The 19,900-nt window shown below is 32.0% G+C and overlaps 6 protein-coding genes across 7 annotated transcripts; 2 read left to right on the top strand and 4 right to left on the bottom strand.

The window, feature by feature from the left end:
* Positions 1-628: 628 nt before the first annotated feature.
* On the bottom strand, positions 629-1,785 carry LOC116344250. Its single transcript, XM_031772718.1, has 6 exons — positions 1,489-1,785; positions 1,181-1,267; positions 1,090-1,118; positions 965-979; positions 863-899; positions 629-790 (listed from the first exon to the last, which is right to left on the bottom strand). The coding sequence occupies exons 1-6, from the start codon at positions 1,724-1,726 to the stop codon at positions 705-707; spliced, it is 492 nt and encodes a 163-aa protein (XP_031628578.1). The 5' UTR covers positions 1,727-1,785; the 3' UTR covers positions 629-704.
* Positions 1,786-2,488: 703 nt separating this feature from the next.
* Positions 2,489-3,284, bottom strand: LOC116344252. The gene is made up of 2 exons (XM_031772720.1): positions 3,000-3,284; positions 2,489-2,840 (listed from the first exon to the last, which is right to left on the bottom strand). The coding sequence occupies exons 1-2, from the start codon at positions 3,229-3,231 to the stop codon at positions 2,587-2,589; spliced, it is 486 nt and encodes a 161-aa protein (XP_031628580.1). The 5' UTR covers positions 3,232-3,284; the 3' UTR covers positions 2,489-2,586.
* A 1,545-nt stretch (positions 3,285-4,829) lies between these two features.
* On the bottom strand, positions 4,830-5,683 carry LOC116344251. Its single transcript, XM_031772719.1, has 3 exons — positions 5,399-5,683; positions 5,166-5,299; positions 4,830-5,064 (listed from the first exon to the last, which is right to left on the bottom strand). Exons 1-3 carry the CDS (start codon positions 5,631-5,633, stop codon positions 4,942-4,944), a joined length of 492 nt encoding a protein of 163 aa, XP_031628579.1. The 5' UTR covers positions 5,634-5,683; the 3' UTR covers positions 4,830-4,941.
* Positions 5,684-5,906: 223 nt separating this feature from the next.
* On the top strand, positions 5,907-7,706 carry LOC116344249. Of its 2 annotated transcripts, XM_031772716.1 has the most exons (7): positions 5,979-6,051; positions 6,357-6,371; positions 6,513-6,693; positions 6,755-6,886; positions 6,947-7,248; positions 7,311-7,421; positions 7,491-7,706. In XM_031772716.1, exons 3-7 carry the CDS (start codon positions 6,523-6,525, stop codon positions 7,624-7,626), a joined length of 852 nt encoding a protein of 283 aa, XP_031628576.1. In that variant the 5' UTR covers positions 5,979-6,051; positions 6,357-6,371; positions 6,513-6,522; the 3' UTR covers positions 7,627-7,706. The 2 variants fall into 2 exon arrangements, with proteins under 2 accessions (XP_031628577.1, XP_031628576.1); XM_031772717.1 differs by lacking the exons at positions 5,979-6,051; positions 6,357-6,371; positions 6,513-6,693 and adding an exon at positions 5,907-5,921.
* A 4,507-nt stretch (positions 7,707-12,213) lies between these two features.
* LOC116343665 (probable cytochrome P450 9f2) lies at positions 12,214-14,165 on the top strand. Its single transcript, XM_031771869.1, has 4 exons — positions 12,214-12,460; positions 12,573-13,633; positions 13,820-13,915; positions 13,999-14,165. Exons 1-4 carry the CDS (start codon positions 12,249-12,251, stop codon positions 14,163-14,165), a joined length of 1,536 nt encoding a protein of 511 aa, XP_031627729.1. The 5' UTR covers positions 12,214-12,248.
* A 4,972-nt stretch (positions 14,166-19,137) lies between these two features.
* Positions 19,138-19,708, bottom strand: LOC116343664. Its single transcript, XM_031771868.1, has 3 exons — positions 19,514-19,708; positions 19,328-19,398; positions 19,138-19,260 (listed from the first exon to the last, which is right to left on the bottom strand). The coding sequence occupies exons 1-3, from the start codon at positions 19,686-19,688 to the stop codon at positions 19,138-19,140; spliced, it is 369 nt and encodes a 122-aa protein (XP_031627728.1). The 5' UTR covers positions 19,689-19,708.
* Between the last annotated feature and the right edge of the window lie 192 nt (positions 19,709-19,900).

The raw sequence follows: 19,900 nt of genomic DNA, 5'->3' as shown, positions 1-19,900 counted from the left end.
TGGTGATTGAGTTACTATATTTACGCGTATGCAGCACAAAAAATCCCAAGATATTTTACACTGATGACAGATTGTCTGATTATACTTATCTTTGTTCACAAATAACAACTTTCTCGATAAAAGAAAATGAGAGAAAAAAATATTTGTTTACAGAGCAATACACTTTGTGTTTAAAGGGCAAGTAAAGTGGTTATTATTTTAATTAGTAATCGGCATGATGTCATGAAATTATATCGGTTTATAAGTCAATTTCAAGCAAAGCTTGATTTCAAGCTTGATTTCAATTAGTAATCGCAATTCGTCTATTGAAAGAGAGTAAATGGACGTTTTTTGTTCAAAGATGGTACTCAATTCAATAGGAAACAATAACTCAAGTCTGGGCTTAATTCGTTTTCATAGATTTTGTCATCATTAAATTTTTCGATGAAAGAATGCCGTTTGCATTTGGGTAACCTCAAGAAACAAACAAATGCAATTGAGGAGTACATAGAGTTTATTGAGCATACTGAATTTAAAGCAAGTCCTTCTTTGATATCTTTCAATTGAAAATATATCAACATTTGCAAAAAACGTTTAATTCAAACTCCAATAATGAACGGATCAAGAAAGAAAAAGAATCGAACCGGGATAAATTTTAAAATGCTAGAGTTTTATTTTCATCGGAATTCAAATGGCATATAATTCAAAAAGTACAAATAGTTATTTCAATAACCGTAAATTTCCGCACTGAATTTAAAGTAAAGAGTTTGATCTGCTTCAATAAGAACGGTGAGTTGACGTTGTCCAATGCCTAATGCACAAAAAAAACGAACATTCAATTGTAAAAAATAACAAGAGCCAAATAACTAAATTAGTAAAATACCGCCAGATATTATATAACCGCGACCCTTGTTTGTGCTCTGAAAAAGATGAATATTTCAATTAAACCTTTTCATATTTTTTAATGAATAACCACAAAACCTACCTGTGACACTAAAACCTGAATCGGAGTAAAAATCACGAATTGCAAGAGAAAAGTAGTAAATTGAATGAAAAATGTTTGAGAATGTTGAAAAATAACGAAAATTTGGTCCCTTCAAGTAAACATACCTTAAGAAAAGTTACGACTAAGCCAGTTCCTGCAAAAAAATACACTCATACGTCAAACTGTCTAATTTTGGAAAAAACTTATTTATTATACCTGATCTTGGATAGTTCAAGGTGAGCTTAATATTTTGTGGAGATGAATATGTCCAGCTCCCCTCTGCTGTTGTAATCAATCGATCTCCTGGTGTTTTCAAAAATATAGAATTGCTACATTAAGCATTAAAATGATTGAAAATACTCCTTTCAATTTTATTTATTCAATTTGAACAAAAAAAATTCGCTTTATCTCTTGTTTGTTGATGTGAATTCAAATTTTTTAGGATATTGTGTGAACTACAAATTTTATAAAGAAAACTCGAAAAACTCTAAGTTAAAATGATTAAAAAAGTTAAAACTACTTACCATTAATGCGATCGCCCAATTTATGAAGAATTGCAACCTTTGGTGATACACCATCAGAGAGTTGTTCTTGAATTAATGGATATAAAACCTTAACTTCTTTGTCGCCATTCAAAAATGAGAAAGTAACATTTTGAACAATGACATTAATGTTCGAGTCAAGACTTTTAGCTGAAAATTCTGCCGAATTCAAAGCAATGACCAAAATCAAACAGACGGTGAACGCTACTAGACGATCCATTTTATTAACGTATGTACTTTCAATTTCAAACGTAAGTTCCCTCAAAAAAACGTAAAATGATCTTTTTTCGGACAGCAATTTATTTTTATAGTCGGCATTAATGGCGTTATCACAAACGATATCTTCCGCATGATACTTGCTGAATTCAATTACTTATCTAGACATCGTACGATTTACGCACATTAATTTTGGAATTGATTTATTCTATATTTATGCATAGGGAACACGAAAAATTCACAAGATTTTAATCGCTTATAACTGATAACCATTTACTACTTTCTCGATTGCGTTTTTTAGTTTCAGAAAAGACTGTGCCAAATTCAACCGGAAACAAACGCTCAAGTCTTTGAAAATGATAAAAAAATTTGTTAAAAAAAACTGTACGGTTAGAAACAATAAAAATGACAACAATAATTTGCAGATACTGGTGAATTTCATAACTGAGCGGCAGCCTCTTTGAGAGACTTAATTGTTTAAAAAAATCATTATCTGTTTAGAAAACTTGATAGAGTAAGAGACATATTACAAAAGCAAGAGATAGCACTCTCCGTTTGTAGCACCATCTCTTTCCTTGAATATGCACTAAATACAGATTGCTGTTTGAAACATACTGGGGTGCCGTGGTAGTATTCGGCGTGGAAGCGTAATCATTTTCAGCAAAAAAATTTCAGTCGATTATATATATGCAATATTATTTCCAATCAAATTCCGAAATCAGATTATGAATCCTAGATTATTACTTATTAAAAATAAAGAAACATGTTTGTTTGTCAATTATAGCTTTATTATTGTTCAATTGACATTGAAAATGTATTCAAAATTATATTGTAAAAAAATGAATTCCATCCTTTTTATGAGGATCAATATCCGTAGATGGCTGCACGGTGTTTGAAGTAAAGAGTGTCTTTCGATTCAACAACGACTGAGATTTGTCTCTGTCCAATGCCTCCAGAAACGACGTATGCGTTGCTCAAACTTGAGCTCTGTTCAACAATAACTTCGAGATAGGTAATAACCGATCCATATCCAGATTGTGGATAGTTCAAATTGAGACGGATATCATGTGGTTTTTGCCATTGTTGGCTTGCCGAATCAGTTGCCAAAATTCGATCACCTTTAATTGTGAAATTATTCATTTAAATGTATTGTTTTGATTTCACGATGTAAATCTGAGATTCTGAAGCGTATTCTAACGCCTAAAAATCTTTTTACTCAATAAAAACTTGAAATCTTCAGAAGCTCCATTTCACTTAAATTCCGTTAACGAACTTACCTGAAATACGGTTGCCTAGTCTGTGTACAATTTGTGTTCTAGTTGATGGTCCATCCAATTTCACTTCTGTGGTCAATGGTTCCAATTTAACTCCTGGATTTTTTGCCAAGAAATCAGCCAAACTTTGAACAAATTGAACTTCAATATTTGAATCAATTGATTCTTTGCACTGAGCAAAGTTGAAAACAAAAGCCGAAATCAAGCAAACAGCAAAAATACTAAGACGAGCCATTTTGATATTAATTTAATTGAGCACTTTTGAAGTTGTTTCGTCTCTCGACTATGCTTCTGTTCAAATGAACGTTGATTTTTATAGCCAAAATGCAACGTGATAATTGCCGAAAACAAGATAGAACGACGATATACTCATTGTCATGCGATAACAGTAAGGATTGGATGATTATTAATTTGATTGAACTATACTTGAAGTGTCGATTGAAATCTTAGATCAGATTGTGGAACAACATGTGTCAACATCTTCTTACGTGTATACTTACCGTATTGTGACTAGTATTCTATTTTTGGTATGTGAACAAACACTTGCTTTGAAATTGAAAACAATCAACCGTTGTTCATATGGCAAACAAAATATTCGTTACAGTGATCCAATAATTTTAACTAGAACTTTATCGCATTAATATTCTCATTAATTGAAAAAAGTCCGCGATCCAAGTTCAATTGAAACTAATATTACGGAAGAACTCAAGATTGTTAAACATACATAATATTCATCAATCAAAAATGATCGACACGTATCGGAAGGAAATAATTTGTGTTGCTTTTCGTGCTTATTATGGCATTTGCTACTCTCAGAGCCAATATTTTTCAATTGGAAATGCGTTTAATTTCACACTTGCAAACACTTGATTTGAAATGAGTGTTTCATTTGTTTGTGCGCATCATATTTTTTTTCAACGATGGAAAATTTTGAAAGTTGGAGAAAAAAACATAATTCGCGGGGGGGCAAAAATGATAATGCCACAAAATGGATAAAAATGTTATTCGAGTGTTGTCAAATGTTATTCGATCCAATCGGAAGGATACTGTGGATCAAAAAATGCTGAAACTTATCTGAAATGATAGAAATGGTGTCTGCCAATAATAATTAGTCGATAACGAAAAAAATTCCAAAATCCAAAAATGGCCATTTTTGACTTTTTGCACACCTGGTCCAGAATAAGATAAGCGCAGTTGGAGAGAAACGTCTTTTACTCCCCGGTATGATCAATAGACATTGCCCTTTCCGAATTGTACCCACTTGGATCGAATTAACGTCGTGTGCTTGATTGGCAGCTCTCTATTTATGGAATAGCCCAAAAAGGGTAAATGAATACATGACCTCAAAGGACGAAGAATCATTTCGACCCGATTTTCGTCTTTTAACTAAAATATGGACAAAAGTAGTGGCTAGCGATGGACAATACCTTCAATGAGATTTTCTTGCAATTTTATTCAAGTAAAGCATTCATTTTCACCCAAAAAATTCCCTTTTTTAATGCACACACCCAATATATAATAAGATAGTATGACAAAAAACTTGAAAAAAAACTAGGACTTAAGAAAAGAACTAAGACTTAAGATACTGCTGGTCAAGTCAGTTACACACTTTTTATAACAAACAAAATTGTGGAAAAAAAGATGATAGTTCATACGTCCACATCAGAAGTTCGAGGTGTCCGACATCTATTTTACGTGGCGGTGCAGTGTCTACCGTGTAAAGCTATTATAAATGAAGAATACTTAATCCACTTATAGGTGCAGGTTATGTGACAGGCATAACTTATGTCATAAATATAGTGTTCAATTTGATTTGGAAGAACGATATAAGACTTCACTTGCCGAATTTCCAAACAAGTATTTTTTTTTGTAATTTCATTTTATTGAAGATAAATTAACATTGAAATATTACAAATCAAAAATGCTAAAAAAAGTCAAAAGACATTTAATAACCAAAAATAGATGCTTTGTGATTGAAGTAAAGAGTTTGTTTGGACTCGACAACGATGGATATTTCTCTCTGTCCGATTCCGCCTTTAATAACAAATGCCTGGCTTAAGTTGGTACTCTATAAATAATAGTTCATTTGTTTTTTAAACATCACAACAATAATTCTTGTTTTGTAAACATCACAACCTAGCTAATTTTACTAGGTAAATTATTTTTCACCTGATCAACTTGCACTTCGAGATAGGTGATTATCATGTTACCAGGTCCAGTCTGTGGATAAAATAAATTAAGACGAACATCTTGTGGTTGATTATAACGTTTTTCTGCAGAATCAACGGCTAATATTCGATCACCTGTGATTTTTAATTTTCAATTGTTTTAATTAAAATTAAAAGTTCTTTTTCATACTTCGCCATATATCGTAAAATCTTGAATATAAGAAAATTACTTACCAGGTATACGATTTCCGATTCTATGGACAATTTGAATTCTTGTTGATGGGTCATTTGATTTCACAATTTTTTCCAATGGTTCCAATTTAATTCCCGGATTTTGTTGCAAAAAATCGGTCAAATTTTGCACAAAATTAACTTCAACATTTGAATCGAGTGCTTTATTTGAGCACTGTGCAAAGTTGTATAGAAAAAGAGACACAAAGCAGACAGCAAAAATATTTAGACGAGCCATATTCTTTCACGTTCAAGTCTTTTTTGCAAGCAAGAAATTGAATTATGGTTCTGTTCAAACATTCATTGATTTTTATAGACAAAATACATTTGTAATCAGGATGTTATTACTGAAATTGATTATTTTCTGATATAATTATCGATTAAATCGATGAGTAATACTATTTGAAGCAAGAGGGCCAAAATACCGAAAACAATATGTTACAACGTGATTGAGACATGATTTATCGTTAAATCATAGACAATAAACGTCAAAAACAACAGTTTTGTGACTGTTCAGCTATTTTAAGTGCGTTACTAAGCAGCTGCTATCATTTTCTTCCTCAATTTCAAAATTAAAGATAAAGTTTGAAGCATGAAAATTTATTCAAGTTATTTTATAAAATATTGACAACTTGGATTTGCTACGGTTTTTATAGGTAAACATAACATTTTTCCTATGGTGACGAGTTATTCCGTCTTGTCGTCATCATGATACCATTTTTCTTAATATATTCAAATGCAAGACATTGTATTAGAACAATATTCGGTATTAACGCTAAATTGAGAAATTCATAAATAAGATTTCATTATCATGGAAGTAAGCATAATTAGAGAAAGAAAAGAAACAGGTCGACAAAAGGTTGCGTCGACAAAAGGTTCTAATTGTTAACTCATGGCTTATAAAGCAACAATTAATTAAATTAAGTCATCGATAATTATAGACTGACACATTTTTCCATAGCTTGGTGTTTATTTGGTAAGCTTCTCTTCGATTTATTTGAAGTTGTTCAGTTTGTATCTCTGCATCAGCTGGATTGAACTTACTTTAACATTTTTCTCTTGGTTCATACGTTGAAATAATAAATTTGAGTACGTACGTAAATAATAACAATAAAAGAATTCATAAGATGAAGACTCCGCCACTTTCTGTCGTTGCAATATGGATCTGTTTCATAGGTTTTGCAACACCTATACCAAATTCTACGAAAATATTAAATTCCACTAAAGAGTCTGTTCGAGAACGTTCCAAAAGATATACTATACTCTATCCATGGTTGCCGTTTAATACAGCCATTGCGGTAACTTTTGCCTTTTTCATTAAAATACTGGCTATTCCATTAATTTTTCAATCGTAAATAGTTGGCGGTTGTTCTTGCCATTCCACTAGAATTGAAGGGTCGCAATGTTTACATGTCGTATAATTTTGAAACGAATTTTTATATGCCGTATTTTGATAAATCGCAAGGTCTTGTTCCACTGCCATTTGCAACAGTAAGTTAAATTTAAAAATTTGTGCATTTTCGAAGTGCAAAAAATGTATGAATTTTCTAGATTGATGCAGGGGCTGTGAATCAAGGCACAAAACTATATTATCAAAATGGAGGAGAATTGCGTAAATTTGATGGCCAAGAAGAAGCTGATGACATAGCTGTTACCACAGATTCAGAAACAAATAACTCAACCGAAAAATCTGTTTTTGCTGATAATGCGTATGTGAAACAAACTCTTGGAAAAAATGAAAACTCGAAGCAAAAAAACAAAAACACGAAGAAGGGCCGAATAAATCGCAAGATTCTATCAACGCTTCTATCGCGGAAAAAGTTGTACAAAATTTTGGAACATAAAATGGATTTGTACGTAGAAATAATATCTTTTGGAAATTTTTGGACGAAATAATGCGCATTTTACATTTTAGAGCTGGTTTTAATGGGGAAGAATGTTTATTGAAAACGATTTGTGAAACAGCTGAACAGTCGCTAGCAGAGCATAACGGAGTTTTGGGTGATATTGTGCATATCATTTTTACGTAAGTGCATTCGATGAATCAAACAAAAATATTTAGAGTTTGTAAATTGATTATAATTTTTTCGTTCAGGCCAACATCATCGCGAGACGAAAAACTACCGCTGAGATACTACGACGCGACCACAGATGGTCAGTCTGGGTGCTGTAAATACTACAATACATTATGCCCAAATGGAATATTCGATTTCATTACAAAAACAATGTAATAAATTCTATTCATTTTCACCAAACGATTAAATCAGTGGCCGCAGTGAATTTTGATAGTTACAAAACTAAAAAAAAGTTTAAGAGATATTCCAGAGTTTTCTTTACTTAGGCCATATAGAAATTGATGCTTACAAGAATTTTAATAATTAATTCCAACCTAAGTGCTCAGAAAATTCGTATTAATTTGTGAGTGTCTAAATGTTTTAAGTGTATGATTCAATACACGTTATCATTAGTTTTTCTTGTAGAGTCTTATCGCTCAAATAAAAAACAAAGTGTGATATCACAAGTAAGGCATTCATTATTAATGACTCAATAGGCATTTGGTTATTTCATATCACACGTGCCTTCAATCGACCAAGTTTTTTATGAACAAACAATATAGTTTATTTCTTTGAATTTCTGCTTAACTTCCGCCAATGACGTACGTTCAATGAATGATCGATCCTTCCAAATGTAGTGTTAGTAAAATTTTCGTAGTACCATAAAGTAGGAGAGAGTAGTGTTAATAATCTTCAAGTGAAATTGAGATATTCAGATGTTTGATATGCGTGTATTGACCATTAATGCTACGCCCACCTTTTTGAATATTACACATGTGCAATGAGTTTCTGCGATTCCTTTAAGATGAACATCCTTTTGGGCGAGCATAAAGATGAGCACGTCCTTTTACAAATCCAGTTTTTGGCCGTAGAGCTTAATGTGAAACGTGGAACCGTACTACTAAGAAAAACAAACTACTCGACATTCATATTTTGAATTTTTTGCCACAATTTTTTTAAAATAAATTACACCTTGAAAATTGATTTTGCCAATATTTTCCTCATATCGCCTCAACGACTACCTATGCGCTCCATCGTGCTATTGGTACATTTCAATTTTGTGACAACAACAATTTCTTCTCTTCAATATGTTCCTTCAAATATAGAGCTCAATTTTGATATTTTAGATTCTACATTTGAGGTTAAATATCGAAGAGCCAAATTGTTGTTGTCACAAAATTAAAATGTACCAATAGCACGCTATTCATATCGAACTATCAATAGTATCATGATATATCACTAGCGTCAATCTAATCACTGCGTAATTTGGCCTCAAACGGCCACCTGGGAAACACATTCACAAGTTTGATTGGCTAATAAGCTATATACCGTTGGAAAGAGGGCTTCAAGAGCTATCATCTGGCAAAGTTTCATCAAAATCATAGAACTAGGTTGCTTGCAATAAGATTCGGAAGCCGATTTTTCTCACAATTTTTCATATTTCGGCCAAACGGCCAGCGTAAAACGCCATCAAACCTGCCGGAAACTCCATAATTTATATACCATTCAAAAGGTAATTTTATAAGCAATCTAAAACAATTTGGTACCACAGGTGACTCCAACTTTTTTTCAACAAGTTTCATCTAGATCCAAAGTTATCAAATTAACACTGAAGTAAAGCTCATTTATTCCATCTTTTATCCACCCAATAAAGTTGCGGAGAAACGTAATTCCACCCTAATCCATTCGTTATCCACTCAATAAATGGTGAATGGAATCGAAATATTTTTCAAAGTGGAATCCAAATAAGAGGGCCCATGAATGAAAAAATTAAATGGAGAGCACTTATGGGGAAAATAAAAAATACGTCTGGAGAGTTTCTCATGCCCTATCGAATGCCGAAAACCCGAACTCTCTATCTTTTCTGGTTTTCTCTAAAATCACTGAACAAACATATATATATATATATATATCTTACTATTCCATAGCTTAATGTATAAAACTACGTTTCACATTAAGCAATTTTACTAATCAATACGAGTCTGTATGTGATTTGCAAGTCAGTAAAAAGTCTCAATGACAGGTTTTAAACGAATGTCAGATCGTAACAATTTGTTGAAAGAAAAATTCTTATTCAGAACATTACATCGAAATAGTGAATAAATATTTTATTTTTTTCTTACTATTTTTTAATAAAAATGTGATTTGTCACATTTCAAAGGCCCAAGAAAATATATTTAAGTGTTGAAATACCAAAAATTATTCAAACAATTTTGCGAGAAATGGGATTTGGCTGCCGAACTAGTTTATCTCTTATTAAAACAGAAAGTGTCGCTGAAATTGAAGAATATGTAATCGAAAATCGTGAAATATTAGCTATATCAAGCCATGAAAATAAATATTCCTTCAAATTTTTGCACGGACCAAAACATGCCAAATTATATGAATGAACTAAAAAAACTGTGAATCAAACAACGAACAGAAAATGAATTTGTCACAATTTCCGTATTTATTAAAATGCTTCATGGAAACCGTACATTCGCATGTAAATTTAAGTGCTAATGCCGGAAGAGTGAAGACATCCAATCATTTTTTTTATTTATGATATAATTGCACTATCAGAGACATGGTTACATGTATCACAAGCAAATAGCGAATTTATGGACAGCAAATACAAAACTTTTAGGAAAGATAGAGAAGAAGCAGAGATGAATGAAGTAAATGAAGGTGGTGTATTGACTTGACGGTGAAGAATTTACGACGCAAGAATGTCATGACGCTGTATGTGTAAAAATAAGACTGACTGACTGCTTTGTTTATATGTTATTTTAATCGAAAGAAAACTCCACTTTGTTACTTTAACTTAAATGATTAACTTTAATGAACAACGTGAAAGTAACTATATTTTACAACGAAAGGTAAATCGCTAGCTTGCACGGTCGGCGGTCAGTGATGGCCACAAGGGGAAAAGTACTAGATACATCTAATACCAGTAATACGATCTAGTACAATAAAAATACCGAAAAATACCATATAATACATTTTAGTACTACACATTTTTTAGAGCATTCACAAGCGATCTGATATTCATCTGTGTGAAAGAAAAATAATTTGAAAACAATATTTTTTGTATCACTCTTGCTTACAATTTTAATATTACAAAATATTAATTGAACAAAATAACTGAATCAATAACATAAAAATATGCCAACGCACAAGATTTTATATATATTTCTTCAACATAAAAAAATTGTTAATTTTGACATGTAAAAATCTAACCCAACTTCGGTCCAATATATTTTTTCATCTTTTGATTTGTGTAGAGATTTTGTTTAAATATGAAATTGTGTCAGCTTCTTAGAACACCATTCAAAAATGTAAAAAATATTTAACAAAATCAACAAAAATGTGTGCATTACATTTTAATTATTTCGGTTTGTATGTGTCTCGTTTCTCTCAGTCAGTGCTTTAAAAATTCCTCATTACTAAGTCGTATTACTTGGTATTTTTCGGTATTTTTATTGTACGAGATCGTATTACTGGTATTAGACGTATTTAGTACTTTCCCCCTTGGATGGCCATTATGACATTTGTAAAATGTGTAAATAAGACTTAAGATAAAATATGCAACGGTGCGTTGTCACGTGCAGTGAAGCTGCCACACATTCATTCGATTTTATATGAATTGCCTTCTTAAATTTTATAGAGGCCGTTCATTTTGGCAAGCCGGTTGTTGGAATTCCGTTTTTCTTTGATCAACACTTCAACATGAAATTAGCCGAACAAAAAGAATGCAAAGTTAATATCTGATAGATTTCGTGATCAGCCACGAACTCCGTTAAAAACAGGAATACATTGGGTCAAACATGTGGCTCCACATTTGAGAAGTGTTGCGGTCGATTTGCCAATTTATAAATTGTATAATTTGGATGTATGGGCATTCATCTTTGGTGTCACTCCTCTCATTCTATTTTTGTTAGCGAAATTTGTCGGTCTTATACACTCACTCAAGTCAAAGCAAAAACTGAAAATGAATTAATAATTTATGTGTATTTATTCGTCTCATTTTGTTCGAAGCAATCACATATAGAGACTCGAGTCAAAACGTCCCAAACTAGCCAATATTTCTACACACGTGGATATTGAGTGATTGTTGAAATTTCTTAAATGATATTTTATCAACAAATTGGATTGTATACAATTTATAGATTTCATTGTTCCAAAATTGATAACTTTAATTTCATATTGTCAAAACACTCAAAAAGCGAGACAGTGCGATTATCTATTTAAGCAACTATCACAAGCAAATAAAACATTATCACCTTGATAACTTTAAGTTTTGGCTCAAAAACTAAAATGAAACCTTTTAAATAGTTCATAAAACTTAACACAATTAATAATAACCCGAGTGGAAAAAAAGTGACTATAGTTAGCTATATTCATGAATTTTAAAATTTTGTATGAAAACAATCGACTATAGTTACTCAGTCAGTCAGGCGGTTATGTGACTATGATTATTGTCAACTATAGTTAGCTGTTGCAGTTAACCATAGCTTACTTTAATTGATTGAACTTAACTAAATTTAACTAAGGTTGCTTGTTTTTACAGTCAATAGTCAGTCAGTTTGTCCCAAAATAGTCAGCCACTTTTTTTGTACACGGGAAGATAGAAAAAACGTAAATTCTTTTAAATTACTTGTTTTGAAAACCGTTCTACCACAAGGACAATACCTTTTGAAATGTTTGTCTTGTTTATCTCCATATAACATAAAGATCACAAAACATATAAAATAGTTCGATTCGTGTATAAAAGGGTGAGCATTTGAATTAATATTTGTTCATTAAATCAAAGTAACAAAATGCTCTCAGATCTGTTATTTCATATATTAATCGGAATAGTGTTGTATTTGTTTTACAAATGGGCAACAATAAACAATGATTATTTCGTGAAGCGTAAAATATTACATTTGGATTCAGTGTTTTTGGTGGGAAATACATTTGAACTATTTCTGATGCGAAGCTATCCCGCGAAATGGTTGGAATCGGTATATTATCGATTTCCAAAAGAAAAGTACGTATGAAAATCAGATTTAGTTTAATGCAAGCATTAACTAGTATCAAAATGAGACCGATTTGAAAGATTATTTAACATTATAAATGTGTTTATGTTATACAACATTTAGAATCATTGGATTTTTTGACATGAGCACACCGGTTTATATGCTACGTGATTTGGACCTCATCTACAAGATCACGATCAAAGATTTTGATTTTTTTAAAAATCATTGGATAAGTTTTGCCCTAAAATCCGATTCATTTATGGGAAAGAGTGTGGTTTCATTGGAGGACAGTAAATGGAATGACATGAGATCCACACTTAGTCCAATATTTACGAGTAGCAAACTGCGGCATATGTTCGAATTGGTGGTTGAATGTGCTGATGAGATGATCGAATATCTCAGAGAGAATTTGCAGCAAAATAATTCGGCCCAACTGAATATAAAGGAAGTGTTTTCGCGATGCTCAAGTGATATTATTACATCTTGTGCATTTGGTGTAAAAGTAAATTCTTTTAAATGTCCCAAAAACGATTTTTACACTTTTGGCAAAAATATGATGAATTTTACCTCCGCAAAATCAATTCTACGTATAATATTAGTTCGAACGCTGCCCAATTTAATGCTGGCATTAAACATTGAATATTTTAGCAAAGATTTGCGGCAATTTTTCAAATCGATGGTCTTGTATATAATGGCAGACAGAGAAAAGAGACAAATTTACAGACCAGATATGATCAACACTTTGATACAAATGCGAAATGGGACCACCAGGAACAATATTAACGAAAATTCGAATGAAAAAGATGTGGGCTTTGCAACCGTAGAAGAATCAAACTTTGGCAAAAAACAAGTGCAACGCATCTGGAATGAACATGAGATCGTTGCACAGAGTGCGTTTTTCTATACGGCCAATTTTGAAACAATATCTACTGTCATGACTTTTCTTGCATACGAATTGGCTGTCAATTGGGATATTCAACAAAAATTATATGAAGAAATTCAGGCGACTAGTGACAGTCTTGATGGTGATCGATTGACTTATGACATAATACCAAAAATGAAGTATTTTGATCAGGTTGTATGTGAAACGTTGCGTAAATGGCCTACTGCTGTTTTAACGAATCGGATTTGCAGCAAGGACTATGATTTAGAATTAGATGGCAGACGAGTTACAATTGAACGCGGTACGTGCGTTATAATTCCAATTTATTCGATTCATCATGATCCTGAGATATATTCAGATCCCGGTATTTAAACTTTTCCGATATCTTTTGATTTGACAAGAAAAAAATCACAAAAACCAAAAAATGTATCAGTAACTTTAAATTTTCATAATGTGTAATAGTAAACCAATTGATTGTTATTTATAGAATCCTTCGACCCGGAACGATTTAACGATGAAAATAAAAAGAATATCAAAGCGGGAGCATATATTCCCTTTGGAATTGGGCCACGTAATTGTATCGGTGTGTTTGCCTATTTTCATTCAATTCAATCACAATTATAAATTTTTCGTGAAGATAATATTACGTTAATGACATCTTTTCAGGTTCACGGTTGGCTCTAATGGAGATCAAGGCAGTTTTCTTCTATTTGTTGCTAAATTTTCATATTCAGCCGAATGAAAATATGGAAATACCATTAAAAATTCATAATTCAGTTGCTTTTTGGGACATTGAAAGTACAATTGATTTAGAATTAAAACCGAGAGTTTAAGAAAATATTTTTCAATTTAATGAACAATTTTAAAAAATAAAAATATTTTTTCTTTCTTATCAGCACTTTCTATATTAAAATGTCATTTTAGATCGATCTATATAGAAAATCAATCATTTCTCATATTAAAAAAATATCGATATTTCAATGCGCTGAATAGCTTTTACACTGTCGATGGTGGATCGAACATGTGGCCAAGTTCAGAGGAGCAAACTACCTCAAATCACACGCTGTGAATATTTCTTGGTTCTCTTACTTGTTGTACTATTATTTGGTTTTATCATCTTTTATGAACATTTATCAATCTTATTTTCTTGAAAAACAAAACAAAATTAAGCAACAGAGAATATGTTTAAACTGATAAGAAAATAAAGCGTTAAAGTTATGAATAATTCACGAATTCAGTTTTGTCATCGTCACAAAGTGAATTCGTGATATATTTTCTCATATTCTGTTTACACGCAGGTAATTTTTTTGATTACATAAAAGGAGGCAAACTTTTACAACCAACTTTGTTTTGGATATGAACTTCGCATTGAATTTTCAAATTTCTTTAGAAGCGAAACACTCTAATGAGAAAATATTCATAAAAAAACTAATTCACAAAACCCTTATCCCCTTCGGACACTATTGACCGCTATTTGTAGTACAGATAGATAATTTATGTATATTCTTGTCATAAAAAAGAACTACATAGAAACGCGTATAAGACTTATTGTATATACACATTCTTGAACACGATTCGTTTTTACAGTCATAAATGGTGGTCTCGTATAGATTTTCTAAAAGATATTGGTATATTTGCAGAACTGTTTAAATTCATTGCTTGTGAAACATTTTATTCAGTTAAACGGAAGCAAAACCAGGCAATAATTCCTACAAACTTTTGTTAAATAATTCAGAACTAACGAAGAAAGCCCCCTAGGGCATGCCCAAAGATTAATCCCACTCCAATCACTTGGTCTTTCCACGAATTGAAAAATGAAAAAAAAAAATATCTGTACGTGTCAAACCACAGTTGCTCAAAAATCGGTTGATTTTAATCATAACACAGTTAACATAGGATCATCTAAACACGTCTATACTGTTGCAATAAGAGCCAAATCATGATTTTAGCGCTTTGAACCCGAAAGTAAACCTCGGTCGGCTCTCTGAGTCTTCAAACATGAACACAATCCAACAAAAGTTGTTCATCTAATTCAGGACACTTCTGTTCACCAGGGACCAAAATCAGATATATTGTATAAGGGGTAACTTTTTCAATTCGGCCTCGCACAAATTCAAAAATGCATTTTTGAATAGTTCATTCCTAGGGGGGAGCAAATTGAAAGATTTTTCTCTTCGCCCAAAAACTATAGCAAAATTGTGACTTTTTTATCTCCCGTTTTAAAAACTGAAGAGCAAAAAAAAAGGTTTTCACATTTTTCGCGAAAATCCTTAGCAAATCGAAAGGATATTTTTCTCAAAAAAAAAAAAAAAATGAAATTTCTAAAGGGGGTAATTCCCAAATCTGTTCTCCAGGTAATCCAACCCCTCGGACCCCTGCTCAGAAGCTGTGTTGCTACTTGATAAGAAAAGTGAGTTACTATTCAAACCCATTTCGAACAAAATTAAAACCAAACAAACTAATTTCTGGATCTAACGAACGAAAGCAGAATTATGGGTAGATATGTCATATTGTTCAGCGTGTACTTAATACAGTATTAAAAAAGAACGATTTTAAGTTGCAAGCTTATTTATTGTCTATAGATCCCTTTCAAGTGATTTGGTTAAAATGTATGAAGTAAAGAAAAAAGTGCAAATAATCAAGTAATGTTCTCAAAAGCCATAAACATATGTATTTTGTCGGAAATGTAGTGTTTTCAAAGCGTCAATAGTGATTGAAATTTGTCGTTGACCAATGCCACCACTTGACACGAGACCGCGACCAAGGCTGGAACTCTGAAAGCGATTTAAATTAATATAAGTAAATATAAAGTGTTCTAAATATATATGTTCCACTTGAACATTTTAAATGCTGTGAATTTCGATTATGACTTACTTGAGCAATGGTAATTTGAACAAAGGTGATAATAGAACCAATTCCAACCATGGATAAGTTCATAGGACGAGTATAGTTGTCAGACATTGAATGGCGCTGTATCTATCCTATGAACATCGAACTAACAAGAATGTGTGGTGGTTCATGTCTTATTTAATATACAATAGTGGTAATTTATGCATTGCACAATCCATTTTTCTAGTTCCTCTTGCATTGGTAGGGGGATTCTTCTAAAGTTCAGAGAATGACGTTTGCATATAAATACATGTAAAACGCAGAGCATATACTGAGCATAGATATATATCCGGGATATTTTGTGAGTATCCGATATTTATCGTAGCCAGACATTATAATGGAGTAAAAACAATAGAAGTGATTGTTATAGGTTCAAGTATAAAACCATTTACATTACTACAATCACTATAACAATAACTTCTATTGTTTTTACCTAGGGGGGTGACACCAAGAATAAATTCCGAATCCACTATATAAATTACTAATCCAGCTATTCCACTAATCCAAAAACACAAATGTGGAATCGAAACTATTTTTCCTATTCCATGCACTGTTTCCGTCAAAAATGTTAATTCTGCTATTCCACACTATTCCACTAATCCATCAATAAACGTCAAAAGAAATGTCAAATGGATTTGAAGTGAAACAATTTTTGCTATTCCATGCACTGTTTCGCTATTCCACGCGAATCCATTCACATACGTTGCTATTTCATTGAAATTTCTCGAATCTTTACACTAAAAGTCTAATCCTATTCCACGTGTCTGCCCCCTAGGTTTTTACTCTATTTCAAAGTCTGGCTCCAATGAATATCGGATACTGACAAAATATCCAGGATATATATCTATGCAAGGGTATGGCATGCTATGTAAAATGTTGGCGAACAAAAACCTTACAAATTTGTCGGAATAAACCTTATAATTCTATGAACAAAATTACACAAATATGAGATAGTTAATACGAAATTGTATTTCAGATTCTATCCAATAGATGGCGTTACGGTTTGGCACGTCACCATGTCTCTCATATACGTGCCATTCACTTGTATCTATGCTTAGTATATGCTCTGTGTAAAAGACACGTTTAGGCTCGTCTTATGGATAAGTTAATTTGTGGATTATATTCTGTGCCACAGACCATGTTCGTTTTGAGATCCTGACGCCACCAGACCTGTGTGCTCACAAATGTTCACAAATATTCATTTAGTAGCTTCTAGTAGATTTTAGTATACAAAACTAACCTTAATATATTATTAATAAAGAAAATAAAAAAAAGAACCCTCTTTTTCCATAAATTTTACTTTTATTAAATTATAGGCACTCTTTGTTATTTATGCTTTGGATTTTTTTTTGCTTATTCTCGTTTTGTCTTTGAGTCAGAGATTAACGAAAAGGCGAAATTTAGAATTTTTCGAGTTAAAAATACACTGGAAGCAATGACACCAAAGATGAATGCCCATACATCCAAATTATACAATTTATAAAATGGCAAATCGACTGCAACACTTCTCAAATGTGGAGCACCTTTATTTTTAGCCACATGTTTGACCCAATGTATTCCTGTTTCTAACGAAGTTCGTGACTAATCACGAAATCTATCAGATATTAACTTTGCATTCTCTGCATAACTGAAATTTGAAATTCAATTAGCTCCAGGGAAACTGTTATATTTAATTTTTGTGATTTTACCTTGGCACATTGCATTTAAAGCGAGGGGGAAACCACGGATTCTAATATGTGCTAATTTTTTCTAATATTTCTAGTAAAACGCCATATGACATGTACATTTGACATCTTTCTAATATGTTCTAGTTTTTCTAGTATCGAGTTCGTGGATAACCCCAAGGGTGGTTCGGTGATGGTGTAGGGTGGATTCAGCTAAGATGGCGTTAGTGCGTTGGTGAAAATCGACGGAATAATGAAGAGAGAGCAATACCATAATATACTGCAGCGAAGCGCTATTCCCTCAGGTATCGGTTTAATTGGCTACGGGTTCATTTTTCAGCAAGATAATGACCCGAAACACATTTTCAAACTTTGTCTCAACTATTTGGAATCAAAAGAAAATGAAGGCGTATTTCAAATCATGGATTGGCCACCCCAATCTCCCGATCTCAATCCTATTGAGCTTTTATGGGAAGAGCTGGACAGAGGGGTACGAAAAATGCGACCAACGAGTCAAACACACCTCTGGCAGTGTCTAGAAAAGGCGTGGAATGAAATTGAAGTCACAAAGTTGCAAAAACTTGTCGAACGGATGCCTAGAATCTGCAAAGCGGTTATAAAATCACGCGGTGGTCATTTTGACGAAAAACGGCTTATTTGATTTTTTTCAGTGATCCACAAAATTATCGGAAAAATATCATAATATATTATTATTTTGACAGTATTTCATGTATTTTTTCCTGAAAATTAGTTTAAAATCAAAATAAATGCAATTCGAATGGAAATAATAGCATTTTTTTTTTGAAGAAATGAAAATTTTGCTCTTGGTCTCAAACTTTCTGACGGCACTGAAAATAATTTTTAAAAAATGTCATTCCCAATTTCACAGAATATATAAATATTCTGAAGTAATCGTTTATTCATACATATGGAATTGAAATTTAAAATAGTTAAAGAAAAAACAGCTTTTTCTACTAATTTTGTCTATGTTAATGTCTATAAACAATGGTCAACAAATAATTTCAACAAACATTCGTAATCGGTACTGAGATAATTGATTTAGATTTTCTTTGATAATTTATTACACTATTCTACTGGTAATTTAAATAAAACATTGATTGTATCAGTTATAAACTAAAGTAAATAGAAAATGATAAATTACATGCAATTTTTTGTAAACTATATCGAAAAAAGCTATACATAATAGTAACTATTCACTACTTATTATATGAATTCATTATTATTAGCTTCACTAATATGAATAAATTTCAATGAAATATTCAATGTACATGATATCAACTGCCTCGAAAAATGTCGAAACATGGTTTTGGTGAAGTCCACCATCTTTTATACATGCAATCGCACGGTCTGAGTCCTATGAATTAAAGAACGGTTTCTATTAAACATGAATACCTCCTTATAGTTTATTGCCCATTTCATACCTGTATGGACTTGATTAGGACGTATGTAGCATAGACACCACCACCAGATTCCTCTACTCTCCAAAAATTGACTGGAGTAGACGAAGTCGTAGATATTGTATATTTATAAAAAAGACGATCACCTAATCGTTTCATTCAATTTGAATTGCGATTTTCTCTTTATATTTTACTAAAAGAAAAGCTTACCCGGTTCTCGTCTTCCCACAGCATATAAAATATGTATTTTCCCTAATTTCTTGTCATATGATACAGTGAAATTTTTCTCATCATTTTCAATAACATCATTGTTTAATTCTTGCAACGAACATTTTACCGAAGCGATTACAAAACACGTTAAAACACTAACCAAAATCGTTTTCATTATATTTCACAATAGATGAAGTTGTCTTCTTTTCTTGAACAATAACTAAACTTTGTTTAAACACAGCAATCGATATTTATACTCATTTTCTATTTAGTTCTTTTTAAAAGTCTTCTTTTATATAAAATATATAATTTATACTGGAATATGTCTAAGAATGTCCATTAATCATTTACTTTATTACGACTTGATAAGAAAACTGAGTTACTATT

The sequence above is a fragment of the Contarinia nasturtii genome, unplaced genomic scaffold (assembly GCF_009176525.2).
Source record: "Contarinia nasturtii isolate CC-2019 unplaced genomic scaffold, AAFC_CNas_1.1 Cnas_scaffold_1037, whole genome shotgun sequence".
NCBI lineage: Eukaryota > Metazoa > Arthropoda > Insecta > Diptera > Cecidomyiidae > Contarinia > Contarinia nasturtii.
The sequence above is the reverse complement of the archived record's forward strand: the minus strand, read 5'-3'. Positions and strand labels throughout refer to the sequence as shown.

Bases quoted from the DNA above. Each gene is read 5' to 3' on its own strand.
- LOC116344249 (XM_031772716.1), top strand. From the start codon at position 6,523: ATGAAGACTCCGCCACTTTCTGTCGTTGCAATATGGATCTGTTTCATA. The intron at 6,887-6,946 runs GTAAGTTAAATT...TGAATTTTCTAG, and splicing joins TTCCACTGCCATTTGCAACA to ATTGATGCAGGGGCTGTGAA. The intron at 7,249-7,310 runs GTACGTAGAAAT...TTTACATTTTAG, and splicing joins TTGGAACATAAAATGGATTT to AGCTGGTTTTAATGGGGAAG.
- LOC116343665 (XM_031771869.1), top strand. From the start codon at position 12,249: ATGCTCTCAGATCTGTTATTTCATATATTAATCGGAATAGTGTTGTAT. The intron at 12,461-12,572 runs GTACGTATGAAA...TACAACATTTAG, and splicing joins TATCGATTTCCAAAAGAAAA to AATCATTGGATTTTTTGACA. The intron at 13,634-13,819 runs GTACGTGCGTTA...TGTTATTTATAG, and splicing joins ACGAGTTACAATTGAACGCG to AATCCTTCGACCCGGAACGA.
- LOC116344250 (XM_031772718.1), bottom strand. From the start codon at position 1,726: ATGGATCGTCTAGTAGCGTTCACCGTCTGTTTGATTTTGGTCATTGCT. The intron at 1,268-1,488 runs GTAAGTAGTTTT...TGAAAACACCAG, and splicing joins ATTGGGCGATCGCATTAATG to GAGATCGATTGATTACAACA. The intron at 791-862 runs GTATTTTACTAA...TTTGTGCATTAG, and splicing joins CGGTTATATAATATCTGGCG to GCATTGGACAACGTCAACTC.
- LOC116344252 (XM_031772720.1), bottom strand. From the start codon at position 3,231: ATGGCTCGTCTTAGTATTTTTGCTGTTTGCTTGATTTCGGCTTTTGTT. The intron at 2,841-2,999 runs GTAAGTTCGTTA...TCACAATTAAAG, and splicing joins ACTAGGCAACCGTATTTCAG to GTGATCGAATTTTGGCAACT.
- LOC116344251 (XM_031772719.1), bottom strand. From the start codon at position 5,633: ATGGCTCGTCTAAATATTTTTGCTGTCTGCTTTGTGTCTCTTTTTCTA. The intron at 5,300-5,398 runs GTAAGTAATTTT...TAAAAATCACAG, and splicing joins AATCGGAAATCGTATACCTG to GTGATCGAATATTAGCCGTT. The intron at 5,065-5,165 runs GTGAAAAATAAT...TATTATTTATAG, and splicing joins TCGAAGTGCAAGTTGATCAG to AGTACCAACTTAAGCCAGGC.
- LOC116343664 (XM_031771868.1), bottom strand. From the start codon at position 19,688: ATGAAAACGATTTTGGTTAGTGTTTTAACGTGTTTTGTAATCGCTTCG. The intron at 19,399-19,513 runs GTAAGCTTTTCT...CGTCTACTCCAG, and splicing joins TGTGGGAAGACGAGAACCGG to TCAATTTTTGGAGAGTAGAG. The intron at 19,261-19,327 runs GTATGAAATGGG...TTTAATTCATAG, and splicing joins TCCTAATCAAGTCCATACAG to GACTCAGACCGTGCGATTGC.